Source organism: Anguilla anguilla, chromosome 2 (assembly GCF_013347855.1).
Source record: "Anguilla anguilla isolate fAngAng1 chromosome 2, fAngAng1.pri, whole genome shotgun sequence".
NCBI lineage: Eukaryota > Metazoa > Chordata > Actinopteri > Anguilliformes > Anguillidae > Anguilla > Anguilla anguilla.
Genome location: NC_049202.1, coordinates 68,847,415 through 68,859,951, shown reverse-complemented (window position 1 = coordinate 68,859,951; position 12,537 = coordinate 68,847,415). Strand labels below are relative to the sequence as shown.

The following is a 12,537-nucleotide window of genomic DNA, read 5'->3' as shown; positions in this document are numbered from 1 at the left end:
CAGTTTGTTCCAGCCCATGGTGGACAGCTTTGACCAATGCTTGGGATATAGAAGGGCTTCCTTGTAGCTGCAAATGATAGCTTTTGGAGAGTAAGTCCCTGATTGCACTGAAGATCAACCAGAAGATTCATACAGCCGAACAAGGCTAAAACCATCTGTCGCTATCTAGCCATGCATATGGGAAATCTGTCAGGCCCAGCCGCACCATGATCAGTGAGTGCACAGTTTATTTTACAAGAGTGTGTAGCGTTTACAAGATAATGGCCAAAAAAAGTGTGGAAAAAGACAAAGAGCAGCTTTGGGTAGCAATGGGGGTTGCTTTGTTGCCATTCATTTTCTGCTACAAAAAAAATAAAAAAAAGTAAAAATTGGATATGTACTTCGTATTGTATGTTTTATGTACATCTCCCAATGAACATACTTGTGGGGAGGGGGTAGTCACTCACACTAAATTTCAAGTGGACCACGACATCAGTGACGGCCACTTGTCAATATACATTTGACAAACCTCCAAATCACAGAACAAATAAAACACTCATTCCTCACGGCAACTCATTTGGTTCCATTTAAAATGAAGACTTTAATTCTTCATGCAGTGAAACACCTCTTACATTTAAATATGTACAAGTATTTTCTGCTAGCATTTGTAAAGAGTCACATTAACAGATACATACATTAACTTCAACAACCTCTAGAGGACAATAAATACAGCAATGTACATAGAAAGTTTGGAGCATCTGCCATTGTAACAAGTCACAGTGCTGACAGAGGAAATGACATCAGAATGAGGAGACAAGACAGAGAGCGGTGTGCTGGGGGTTACTCCCCAACAGACCACTGCAGTCGCCTTACAATGACATTTCTCATTTCACGTACGTACTGTACCACGCCAGCACAAACCTACCGGCAATGACACTGGATTGAGTATATATATTCTACTGCTGTCAGAGATGTAACCAAACAGAGTGCTACCTCAAACTACACCTGTAGAGGATGCCTTTGAAATAAGACCGTTAGTCTGCTCAGCGAGTACATATATTGAACTGATAAATCTAAGGGCAAATAATAAATAACTGCAATACTGGCAAAGACAACCAACATTCACAGTCAGCAGAGAGGGGCCTGGTGGAAAGTTTGCCTCTGTAGAAGGAATTCAGCAATATACTGCAACGTCAAGATTTAAGAAAACAGCAAACAGCGGCTAAGAGATAGTAGAATCCATAACTGAAACCAATAAATAACACTTCAAAAGGGATTGATTGGACATCACAATCAAAACCAAAAAAGCATTCATGGGACTTGAACAATCATTGTAACCGAAAAAAAAAACACTGATGGACCACACCATCACGCGCTAAGAGTTCTCTCTCTAACCTACTGGGCTGCACCATGCTCTCTATCTACCCCAGAAATATACAGATCGCTTTCAGGTACCAACATACAGCAAAAGAATGCAAATGGGAATAAAGATAGCCCCACCGTCTGTAAGTTCCAAATAATAGGAAGAATGAAAATATTGGTAACAAAAAATATAAACACTTCACATACATGAAAATACTTCGAATAGACTGTAAGTCCGAACGTCTTCTCCGACAGCTTGAAATAACAAAACGGGCAGCAACTCCGCTTACTTCATGACTGTCTGAGGTTGTAAATAATCTGAAAACGCACCTGCCTTCCATACAACAAAGTAGTTGTTGGTGAGGTACTAGAAGCAGTCTCTGGGGGGGGGGGGGGGGGGGCACATAAAAGATTCATGCAGTTTCAATTGGCTATGGGCTCCCACCATTCAGCACCAACAATGAAATGATTGTCCATAACCAATTGGTTGAGTGGCAACCCTAATCTCCCCTTTCTTGTGTGAAAGTACAAGCTGCCTTCTGGCCCTGGGTGCTTTTGTCCTCTTGATGGGCTTAAGTTAGTTCCTTTAAAGCATACGTAGTTCAGGATATGTACATGTAGGGTGCAAATGGAATTTTCCCCAGTGCTGTATGTGGCTTAAAGTGCAGCTTGTCCATATCAACAGCCAATCCTGAAACTTGACCTTAAGCAGTTTCAAAAAATTACAAAGCAAAAAAATAATAATCCAAAAAATTACATCAAAGTGGGCGATGATGAAATAATGTTAACAGCACTTGCCTACTTTGTTGATTTATAAAAAAAATAAATAAATAAAAAAAAAACACACACACACATTCAGAGAAACACTGCCTCCCCCTTTCACTGGGAGATAGTACGGTCGGCTGTCATCTCGTCCTGGCTATAGTCCAGAGGCTATAGGTTGCCCCATTTCTCCGGTGGGGGGAACTGGTCCACCTCTCCCACTTCTGTGCACTGCCGCTCTCCCAGCGTGAACATGAGCTTGTAGCGCAGCCGCACCTTCTCCTGCCAGAAACACAGACACGCAAATCAACCGCAAGGACTCCGCTCCCAAACAGAAGGCCCGTCGCTACCCTCACTGGCCATGAACGTTCACCCTTAAAACTGACACAAGCGTTAATTTAGTACACGGAGTGACAAAAAGCTCCAGAAGACGCGCGTCATTGATAGGCAGTAACCATGTGAGGTCTGCGGAAGCTTCAGGGGTCAGTGTTCGTCCCTTTGATCTCGCTGCTGCACTCTTACCTTCAGCGGATTGGCCAGAAGCATGACTTGAGTGACGGCTGCCGGGGGCAGGATGGGATTGAAGGGGACCAGTTCGGTCCCTGAAGGCGGCTGAAGTTTCACCTTCATTGACTGCATTGAATGAATCAGAGAGGGGTGGGGTCAACTTTTGACTGTTTCAGTTTGGAGACAGGTCCTACTGCTCAGCTAAAAAAATTAATTAAATGCAAGTAAAAACCCAAACATTCAAAACAAAATTCTTCACAATGCTGAATGCAAGCAGTGTGTTGGGCAGAGGTGGAAAATCCAGGGGTCAGAAAGTGAAAGTCCTGCCTAGGTGTTTCCATGAACTCAGCCAGCTGATCTCAAAAATTAGTTCTACCTGCTGGCTGAGTAATTGTGGTAATGAGCAAACCCAGGCAATCTGTACAAAATACTGGGGCGGAATTTTACTTTCTGAACCTGGATTTTCCACCTCAGATGGTGGCAAATGTGTGTCTGGAAAGTCTGAAAGGGGTTTGGGTCCATGCAAACACATTACATTACAGGCATGTAGCAGACATTCTTATCCAGAGCGACTTACACAACTTTTTACATAGCATTTATATTGTATCCATCTATACAGCTGGATATACACTGAAGCAATGCAGGTTAAGTACCTTGCTCAAAAGGGTACAACGGTAGTGTCCTACCAGGGAATCGAAAAAGCGACCTTCAGGTTACAAGACCAACTCCTTAGCCATTATACTACACTGCTGCAAAATGTCACACGTAGACACTCTACCCGGTGAGCTAACAGTAGGGACCTCATGGCAGACACTGGCCCTCACCTTCGGCACGGCAGCCTGCAGCACAACGTTCTTGACAGGAAGCGGTGCCGTGTTGAGCATGGACACCACCAGCACCAGCACGTCGGGCCGGCCGGGCGGGCACTCCGTGGCAAAATGCAGCAGCACACGAACGCCGTCCTTGTCATAGGCTGTCACCGGCAGCACTTTGCCTGAGCGGGAAATGAGAACGTTCGGAGGTCAGCGTTCGTAAACAAAAAACCACGTGAAAAATCGCACGCGCACAAGCTCTTTCGCCCCCCCCCTTAACATGCTGACGGACCGACGGCGCTTTCATTCAAACGAAACACTTGAGCTGCCTCTTCACTGACACTGACGAAAACCAAAGAAGGGATTGCCGTGGGAAATTTCATGGATCCGAGGTCCACAGAGACCGAGCAGTCCGACTGCGACTTACTGGGCTTTATGGAGTCCAGGGGGACATGCACGTTGGCTAGGGAAACCTCGGGCCCTTTGGCCGGGCTGCTTTGTGTCTGGGGAAGAATGGGAGACAGCGAGCGGAAGAGGGGGCTCCCCGGGGTGGAGCTGGCGGCCTGGGCTTTGGCGTGGGACACCGCAGGAGAAGCAGGCATCGTACCAAGGGGGAGAGGGGTGGAGCTGGGGACGGGGAACCCAAGAATGGAGGAGGCGGCAGGGCCAGCTGGCGGCCCCATCCCGAATATTGCACCTGGGTTCAAGAGGCCAGGCATGCTGAAATACAATAAAACAGCACATAGCTCAAACTGCTCCACGGCCCTCACTGCAAAACCTTCACTGCTTCTCTTCTTCAGTCAAGCACCTAACCATAATTTCAATAAAGCTGCAGTTCTCTAAAAAGCTGCAATACAATAACGGAATGAATGCAGAAATGCAGTGTTGCTGTAGAGTGGACTTTGGCTACACCGGGAGGCCGCACATGCAGTAAGGTTTAAAAAAAAATAAATAAATAAAAACCTCCTCAAATACTATATTTCTAAATACCATCCAAGACACAGCAAAAGTCTAGTAAGTGGGGAGGCAAATCTAACATGCAACAGAGTCTGCAGTTAAAGCACTTTCTTTCCAAGTGTATATTTATGACAGTGCTGTAGTAATATAATTATGCTGTGCCCCTTCTCGAATACTGCTCTTGGAAAAATAAAAGTATGCATACACAAGTAATTATTTATAAATCTTTCACAGCAGCTGCCTCAAAGAGAATCTTATAAAAAAATGAAAAGCCCCACAACAAAGACTGATTTTTATTATTATGATTTTTATAATTCTGTAAAGCTCAATATGGAGAAAGGACGATGTCATTAACACTATTCACCTCTTAGGGTCCCCAAGGTCAAGCATGGCAAGGTCCTGCAGACCCGAGTTGAGAGAGGCGGAGCCAGAGTTAGCCGCTGCGCTAGGGTAAGGGAAGCACGCGGTCCTGGGGGCTTCTGGGTAACACACAGAGCTTGTCCTAGGGGCAGGCACTGTGGATGCGCTCTCCGCAGGGAACATGGGCCCAGGTAGAGGTGCACTCGCAAAGAAATCCAACCCTGGATCAGTAGACTGGGACTGGGGAAAGGTAGATACACATGGATTACTTCAACAGCATAAAAACATTGTAAAATAGATGCCATATCAAAGTATAGTGCACACTTAAAGAAAATTTAGAGCAGGAAGAGATCAAGCAATATCACCTGTAATGAGGTCCACTGAGTGCTCAAGTCATCTTCCTTTGGTTTATTGTGATTTTGATCATTCAAACTTGGAGCTGGGTCATTGAGACCTAAAGCAAGACAACAACACAATCTATGATGAACTTGGATGCAATAAGTGATAATAAGAGAGTGAAAGCAAAGGACGCATAACATAACTAAACATTGTCATAACATCACTTGAAACAGAGCACACAAGTACTAAAAGGCCTCAACAGAAGAAGTATTGTCTAAGATCTCAGCAGTTAAAAAGTTTTTTTCCCCCACTATTGTTCCTGAAATAAGTCAGCGTTATAAACCACTCCTGTATTCATACAACAGACAAAAACCTGGGCCCTCAATTTCGGGGTAACAAACGCTAATATGAGGCACACATTACCTAGTGAGAGGAGCTCCTCGTCCAGAAGGGAGAGAGCAGTGGATGTCTGGCCAGTGGATGGATGGTTGGGGCTTTCAGACTGGCTGATAGGGTAGGCCTGTGATCCAGTCAATCCATAGGGAGGAGGAGGCAAGACTGGAATTGGAGGTGCCGCCAGCAGATTGGGGAGTTGGGCATCTGGAAGTTGAGGAGCCAGTGCCGGCTCTGGTGGGGAGGGACTTGGAATGTCAAGGCCAGCCAGATCTATAAGAGTCTCCGTAGTTGCATGGCCTCTTTTGCCTATGTAGTGAAGAAATAGAAAAGAAATATATGATTAAGAACTCCTCCTCTTAGAGGTTGGCCATGGTGGTGTCAGCGCTGTTCTACTGGCTTGTCAGTTGGAAACAAAGATATGATACGTTTCCGATGTGTAAGCAGATACAAATCATGAAACATCAAACAGGATTCATTGAAAAATTGGGGTGTCTTGAAAGAATGGTGAGAATATGAGAGTTCAAAATACTGTCATCACCTTCTGTCGTTGATGAACTCAGAACATCCGCCTCTCCATTAACTGCCTGGCCCTCCACGGTCTTCTTGTAAGAATTAATGACTCGAGACAGGTCATCGCTTGCCTGCAGGATATCACCTACGGGACACAAAACAGGCTGAAAACAACAGGCAAGGGGTCAGCAGCAATTAGAATACAGCCTCTTTCTTGCTAGGGTCATTTACCCAAGCTGTTGTCATTGTCCTCAGTTTCTGTGGCCAACTTGAACACTGTGCGCCTCAGCTTGTCACATCGGTCATAAAGCTCCTGACAAAAGAAACATTCAACATGCAGAGTCAACCCATCTGCATTTTCCTTAAACCAGTCCGCCTCCTTAAGCAAGCTTTACTCAGGTGAACGTCCACGGGTGACCCTCAAGACCACAAACCCACGATACATATTCGTCAGGCAGGTGGGGCCATGGGAGATACCTTTATGAGTTCTCGGTCTGCCTCGGAAGACTCCTCCCTGTTGAAGTGGGTCAGCATCTCATTCAGAAGCTTCACGTTGTTGTTGACTTCCTCCAGGGTGTTCATACGCTTCGTCACTTTCTGCATCCTGGCCTCATCCTGGAAGGACAGACACATGTAGCCAGGAAACACCATTTGTATATATATATATATATATATATATATATATATATATATATATATATATATATAAGGTAGGCCATATCTCTGCAATCCTTACAACTGCTGAAGATTAGCACCAGGGCAGAGTGAGTGCTAATCCACTGCAAATTCTCACCTCCTTCACCATGTTCTTGATGAGCCGGTTGGCCTCCTGGAGATCCTCTGGGTTTTTGCTCTTCAGGAGTTCTGCTAGCAGCTACACAGAGAGGAGACAGACAGTATTCCCTCTCTCACTTTCTTAACCCCTCTCCCCCACATCGGCCCGAAATCATCAGCTCTCCTCACCTTGCTTTTCTCCTCGTTTTCAAACACGGGGTTCCTGGGACGCGCAGGGGGTGAAGGTATCAGAGTCTTGTCCACGGGGATCTCTGGATCAGTGGTGACAATGCCTGAGAAACGAAAACGGTCAAAACAAAACAATTAAGAACTGTATTCCTGACAAACATGGAAGAATGAGGTCAAAATTTTGCGTTTCAGCATTACCTTGTCTCTTCAACATCTGATAGGCTTCATTTATTTTGGCTTCATCAGGCAGAGCAACTGCCCAGCTGAACAGCATTTCAATAACTTTCATCTTCACCTTCTCTGACACTCTGTCACCCAGATACTGAAACAAATGAAGTAAAAGTTCATGTACTTCAAGTTACAGGAGCACAATCAATTTCTGAGGAAGAAGGCAAAAACATTAATTGTTCAGTACCTTGGGTGAAACAACTTTGATCAATTCATTTAAAAATCGAAATTTTCCAACTTCATTATGAAACCTTCTCCCACAGTTCTTCATGCATGCTTCTAATACCTGCAATACCAAAAGTTCAATTGTTAGAACTGTCAGCAGTACATATGACTTTATGCATTGGCAGGCAGTGGTGAAATACTTCCCAGAATAGCATTTCTTCCTGTAAAAGAACATACTTACTGTCAAAGCCTGTATAGCTTCCCATTCCTGAGGAGACTGGATTTTATGAGCTAGCAACCTTACGGCGATCTGTGGACTGGAAACAAAGGGGAACATCAACATTTTTCATATAGAGTGAATTAAAAGAAAAACAACAATAAGTGTTTTGAAAAAGCGTGTCATGAAAAAGCATTCTGTGAATTAAATAATCATTTTTTAAAATATGTTTTGTGTTTACTTTGTCTAACATTACATTTTGTCTAAAGACCTGAAACCATTCAGTATGACAAACATGAAAAAACAGAGGAAATCAGGAAGGGGGCAAATACTTTTTCATAGCACTGTATATTTGAATACAGATTAATATTTATGCAAAACTACAAATCTAAGCAAAGAATCTCATGTGATACAGCAGATCTGCCTTAATGGATAGGATTGTATGGAATGTGATCTATATTGATGAGGAAAAGGAAATGTCCTTACCCTTCTAATTCTTTATTGATTTGGTCACAGAATCCTATAATATACTCCCAGTCTTCCTGTCTATTGGAGGGGTTAGTGGCCTTATCTGGTGGACACATAATGTTACATTAATAATAAAAAGGCAAAGCATTGGCTGAGATTGCAAACGAGATTAACATTAACTGTTCAAAAAGACATTGCAGTAACATATATTTGGAGATTAAGGCAAGTGAGTTTAGAGTACCATCAACTCGACAACTTCGACAAAACGAGAAGAATGGGTGTGAAACTGGCTTGCAGTATAACCGGGGCTGTCCATAAGAAATTAAGTTGATCTACAGCTACAAGCATGCGCACAATGCTCTGCACTGACCGATAGCCAAGCAAAGCTAATATGTGCTCATTTGAAAAAGGGCTCCGTGTCTCTACCAATCACTTTTTGCATGAAACATCAATTCATTTTATGAGTTGATTCAGTTTTGCGCGGAAGTGATTTGGTTTAATCACATCGCCAGCTAGCTAGCTGTGCTACCAATAAATACTAGCTGTTGACTTTTTATTGAATGTCAGTGACAACCATTACTTAGGGCAGTGGTCTCCAACCCTGGACCTGGAGAGCTACAGGGTCTGCTGGTTTTTGTTTTCACCTTAAAATCAGCACCCAATTGAGACCCAAGACACCAGGTGAGTTCAGTTAACTGTATAATCAACTGCTCTATTTGATTCATGCAGAGTCACTATGAAAACCAGCAGACCCTGTAGCTCTCCAGGACCAGAGTTGGAGACCACTGACTCAGGGAATCGATTGGATCTCTGCTTTCGGGGTCACTGGAAGGTAGATACAACTATAGCTTGTTAACTAACATTAGCTTTCTAATAACTTACTTTATATAGGATACTAGTTTAATCTATATGTGTCAAATTATATATTAAATCGTAAACTGGGCACATAGTTGGATAAATCTCAGCTAGTTACCAAACCTTAGTAATGCATTCTAACAAAAGAAAGCGTTTCATGCCATACATCTAGTAGGTCACAGAACGATTTAACAGTTAGGTAACATTAACAACATAGTCATTTAAAACGAGAAAGAAGTCACTTCAATGTGGCACTATAGCTAGATTTTAAAGCTAGGCAAGTTCACTTATCTTATATTTTATCTTGCAAACAAATAGCATCCTCGTCATTGAACAGTTATTTTTGCGAGTTACTTTACCACGACATACAAGACAGTGGAGCTATCTTATTACGTTCTGCTGACTTAGCTAGAGCCTAACCTACCTAACTGGAGTACGTGCTAGCATAGCGTTGACTAGTCATAAAATCCTACGTGAAACAAACCACGGTAGGTGGCTAGCTAGCTAGCTCATTATACACCTAGCCATATAGATAATTGCCAAAATGCCAGGTCAGTGCAGTCCAATTGTACTAATGCGAACCCATATAAATAAATAACGATTTACAAATTCTTCCATAATAACAATAACGTGCAATGACAATTTATTTCATTTTGTAAAACAGCTGGTAAACTAGATATAGCTACTCACTGAGCCAAGACTCTAGCGACTCTCCTTCCGGATCCGCCATATTCACAGCGCTTGAAACGCCGCGTGATGGCGACGCAGATGACAAGAATTGCGTTTTTGGACGAATTCATAAAACCCCTCCCTCTATTTTTTTAAAAGTCGACAATATTACTTTAAACCTGTTTTTTAATGACAGCCCATGATGTCTTTAAGTTTTTAATCAATCGATCCGTATTAACCACAGTAAAGTTGCAAACATCTGAATTAATACTCGAAATGCTTAGCCTACTTGATTAGTTTTGCGCAGGAGGCAATGTAGGCTATATGACAACTCAGCCGAGCCAGCCAGCTGTGACTGGGTCTTCAAATCATGCTTCAAACATTTTCAATAAGATCTACCTTTGTACATGGAAAGTTTCAAATGTGTTCAGTGTATAATGATACCCACGGTAGCTGTGTCCAACCTCTTAAGGTGTTACTAAAGCACAGTACTTTCAAGGATATTGCTGGTGAATGTAAAAACTGACTGAGTACAATTAAATAAATAGTTAATACTGTACTGTATGAGATGCGTAATGTAATGTGAATGACTGTAGTACATCACAAATCTGACACAGACGAATGTACTAATCCAAGTTAGCAAATAAAACGAAACAGACTTTCTCATTGGTTGAAGAAAATTTATTATGAAATTCAATTTAGGCATTACACTAGTTTATTCACATTTTTCCATCTCTGCAAAACAAGTCCTTGAATGGTAAGAGCTACTAATTTAGTGACTGAATGAAGAAACACTGCTGTTTAGGACTTGTCCAAAATTAGTTCCTTTTCGTTTATAAATATGTTTGAGCTTCCTATGCCTTAACACACTTTGCAGTGCAATTTCTACTTCCTCCCTCTTCTTTAACAAACAGGATATTATGTACAGAAGGTCATTTGATGTGTAAGAGCACCTGGCAATTAGACATGCTGATTTGTACAGTTGTGAGTTTTCATCTATAATAGAAAGATAATACGATAAATTACTTGTTTATAAGTTAACATCAATGGTCCCAATTGATGATTACAGTTACCCACAAATGACTAACAGCTGTTTCTTACTGTGTATAATAATTCATATTCACAGCAAAGTATTGTCCCAATACTGCATTTGAGTAAATGCAGACTGACATTAAATCACACCGGAGACAAAAACCCACTTTTTGGTGCATTGAATTTCATAACCTTACATGGTTATATTGTTAATGCCCCTCAAAACAGATATGTACATGTGAAAATATATATATATTTTTTTTTTTAAGTTGTAAAGAAACCTTTATTCTATTATATTCAGTGACTAAATGTGTGTGACCAAAAAGCTGCACACACACATACACACTTCATGATCATGTACATGCTTAAAGGCGAACTTCACCCAGAAATCAATACATTTTATGCTTTGTCCAATTTTCCAGTCTTCAAATTATAAAAGAATTCAGTAGACATAATTTAGAGGCAGCAGGGATTGTGTTCTAAGAATTAAGTCTGCTTACAATTTGGTGTCACTTTGGAAAGCAATTCATGGAAGTGATAAAAATGTGTAGACAACTGGATTTGTGTTTTGCTTCACAAATTTGTACTGAGTAAGGGTATGTGTGCATGGTTGTCCTGGATGTATTTTCCACTTTACACTGCAATGACATCATCAATATTTTCAGTTCTACATGAAAAATATCCTTCCCACCATTTATTTTCTTTTATCCACTGCTTCATTTTTCCAGACAGCAACGCTTGATTTTACCATTTGAGCTGCGAAGAAAGATAGGGAACACGCAGAGACTGTTTTAAAGGAAGTTCGTGGATTTTTGTCGCAATTGTGAGGGCTGCTCTTGTTAGGAAGAAATATATTTTGAGGCTCATTTTTTCTCTCGTTTTTAATCCCACTTTGGCATATGTGCGTTGTAGGCTTGTCCCTTTGCAGAGCATTGCTTGCCAGCTTGGGAAGCTGCTACACTGACATATGACTCTGCATACATAGTAAAAGGTCCAGTGTACGTTCAACATTAGCAGAGTACACTGGAGTCCAATTGAGACCATATTCAGTCTGTAAGAGTTGATTTGACACTGAACATTGTACTTTCTACATTTGCTAATTTGGCAGATGCTTTTGTTAAAAGTGACTTCATTGCCTACTATGGCAGGGTTACCCTGCCAGAGAAGACCTTCCCCTCCTGGGTGATGCTATGGCCATTTACACATAGCTATGCATGGTTTGACTGTACAACTTCACTTCCAGCCACGTTCACTTCTGGCAGGGCCCAGATCCAAAACTAAAGAAGAGCATGTCATTTTCACTACTGTGAAACCAACTCCTGCATGAAGCAATGATTTCCAGCCTTGTTTAACTTTAAACCAACTACCTTTCAACAATTATAAAAAAAAGAAATTCCAGCTTCAAACTATAGCACAGACAAGGTGGCTACAGTGTGTGTCTGTAGATGGTACCTTGATGTAGTTAAAGATGGTGCAGATGAAAGTAATGCAGGTAATCCATTCCTGTACTGAGCGGCCTCATGTCTTGAACGTCTGTTATTGATCTCCTCCTGCAGTCGGTTCAGCAAGTTGCATCGGAACACGCTGGCATTGCTGTGCTTGGCTGCCAGGTGGAGCAAGGGAGTATGATCTGCCACTTACAGGGTATAACCATCAGTCTCACACATGGGGGGGGGGGGGAGGACAACTGAGACACTGTCCCAGGGACGGTGTATAGTAACTATTTATAATTTGTTACAAAATATATTGGGGGAGGGGAGGACTCCCAGTAGATTTTGTCCCAGGCCTTAGAATACATAGCTGCAGCCCTAATAACCGCCATTTAAACCCTAATCTTTATCTTTAACTTAAAAAACTCTTCTGGGTATAAGTCTATGCAATCTAAATACCTTAACCCTCCTGTTATGTTGCGGGTCAAATTGACCCTTTTTAAAGTTTGAAAATCTAGGAAAAATA

The 12,537-nt window shown here is 42.1% G+C and overlaps 1 protein-coding gene across 1 annotated transcript; it reads right to left on the bottom strand.

The window, feature by feature from the left end:
- Positions 1–552: 552 nt before the first annotated feature.
- On the bottom strand, positions 553–9,672 carry LOC118220544 (ADP-ribosylation factor-binding protein GGA3-like). Its single transcript, XM_035404368.1, has 17 exons — positions 9,571–9,672; positions 8,044–8,128; positions 7,582–7,657; positions 7,363–7,461; positions 7,146–7,269; positions 6,948–7,051; positions 6,778–6,858; positions 6,462–6,599; positions 6,216–6,297; positions 6,013–6,129; positions 5,502–5,780; positions 5,105–5,193; positions 4,744–4,979; positions 3,850–4,142; positions 3,435–3,604; positions 2,626–2,736; positions 553–2,385 (listed from the first exon to the last, which is right to left on the bottom strand). The coding sequence occupies exons 1-17, from the start codon at positions 9,608–9,610 to the stop codon at positions 2,275–2,277; spliced, it is 2,235 nt and encodes a 744-aa protein (XP_035260259.1). The 5' UTR covers positions 9,611–9,672; the 3' UTR covers positions 553–2,274.
- Between the last annotated feature and the right edge of the window lie 2,865 nt (positions 9,673–12,537).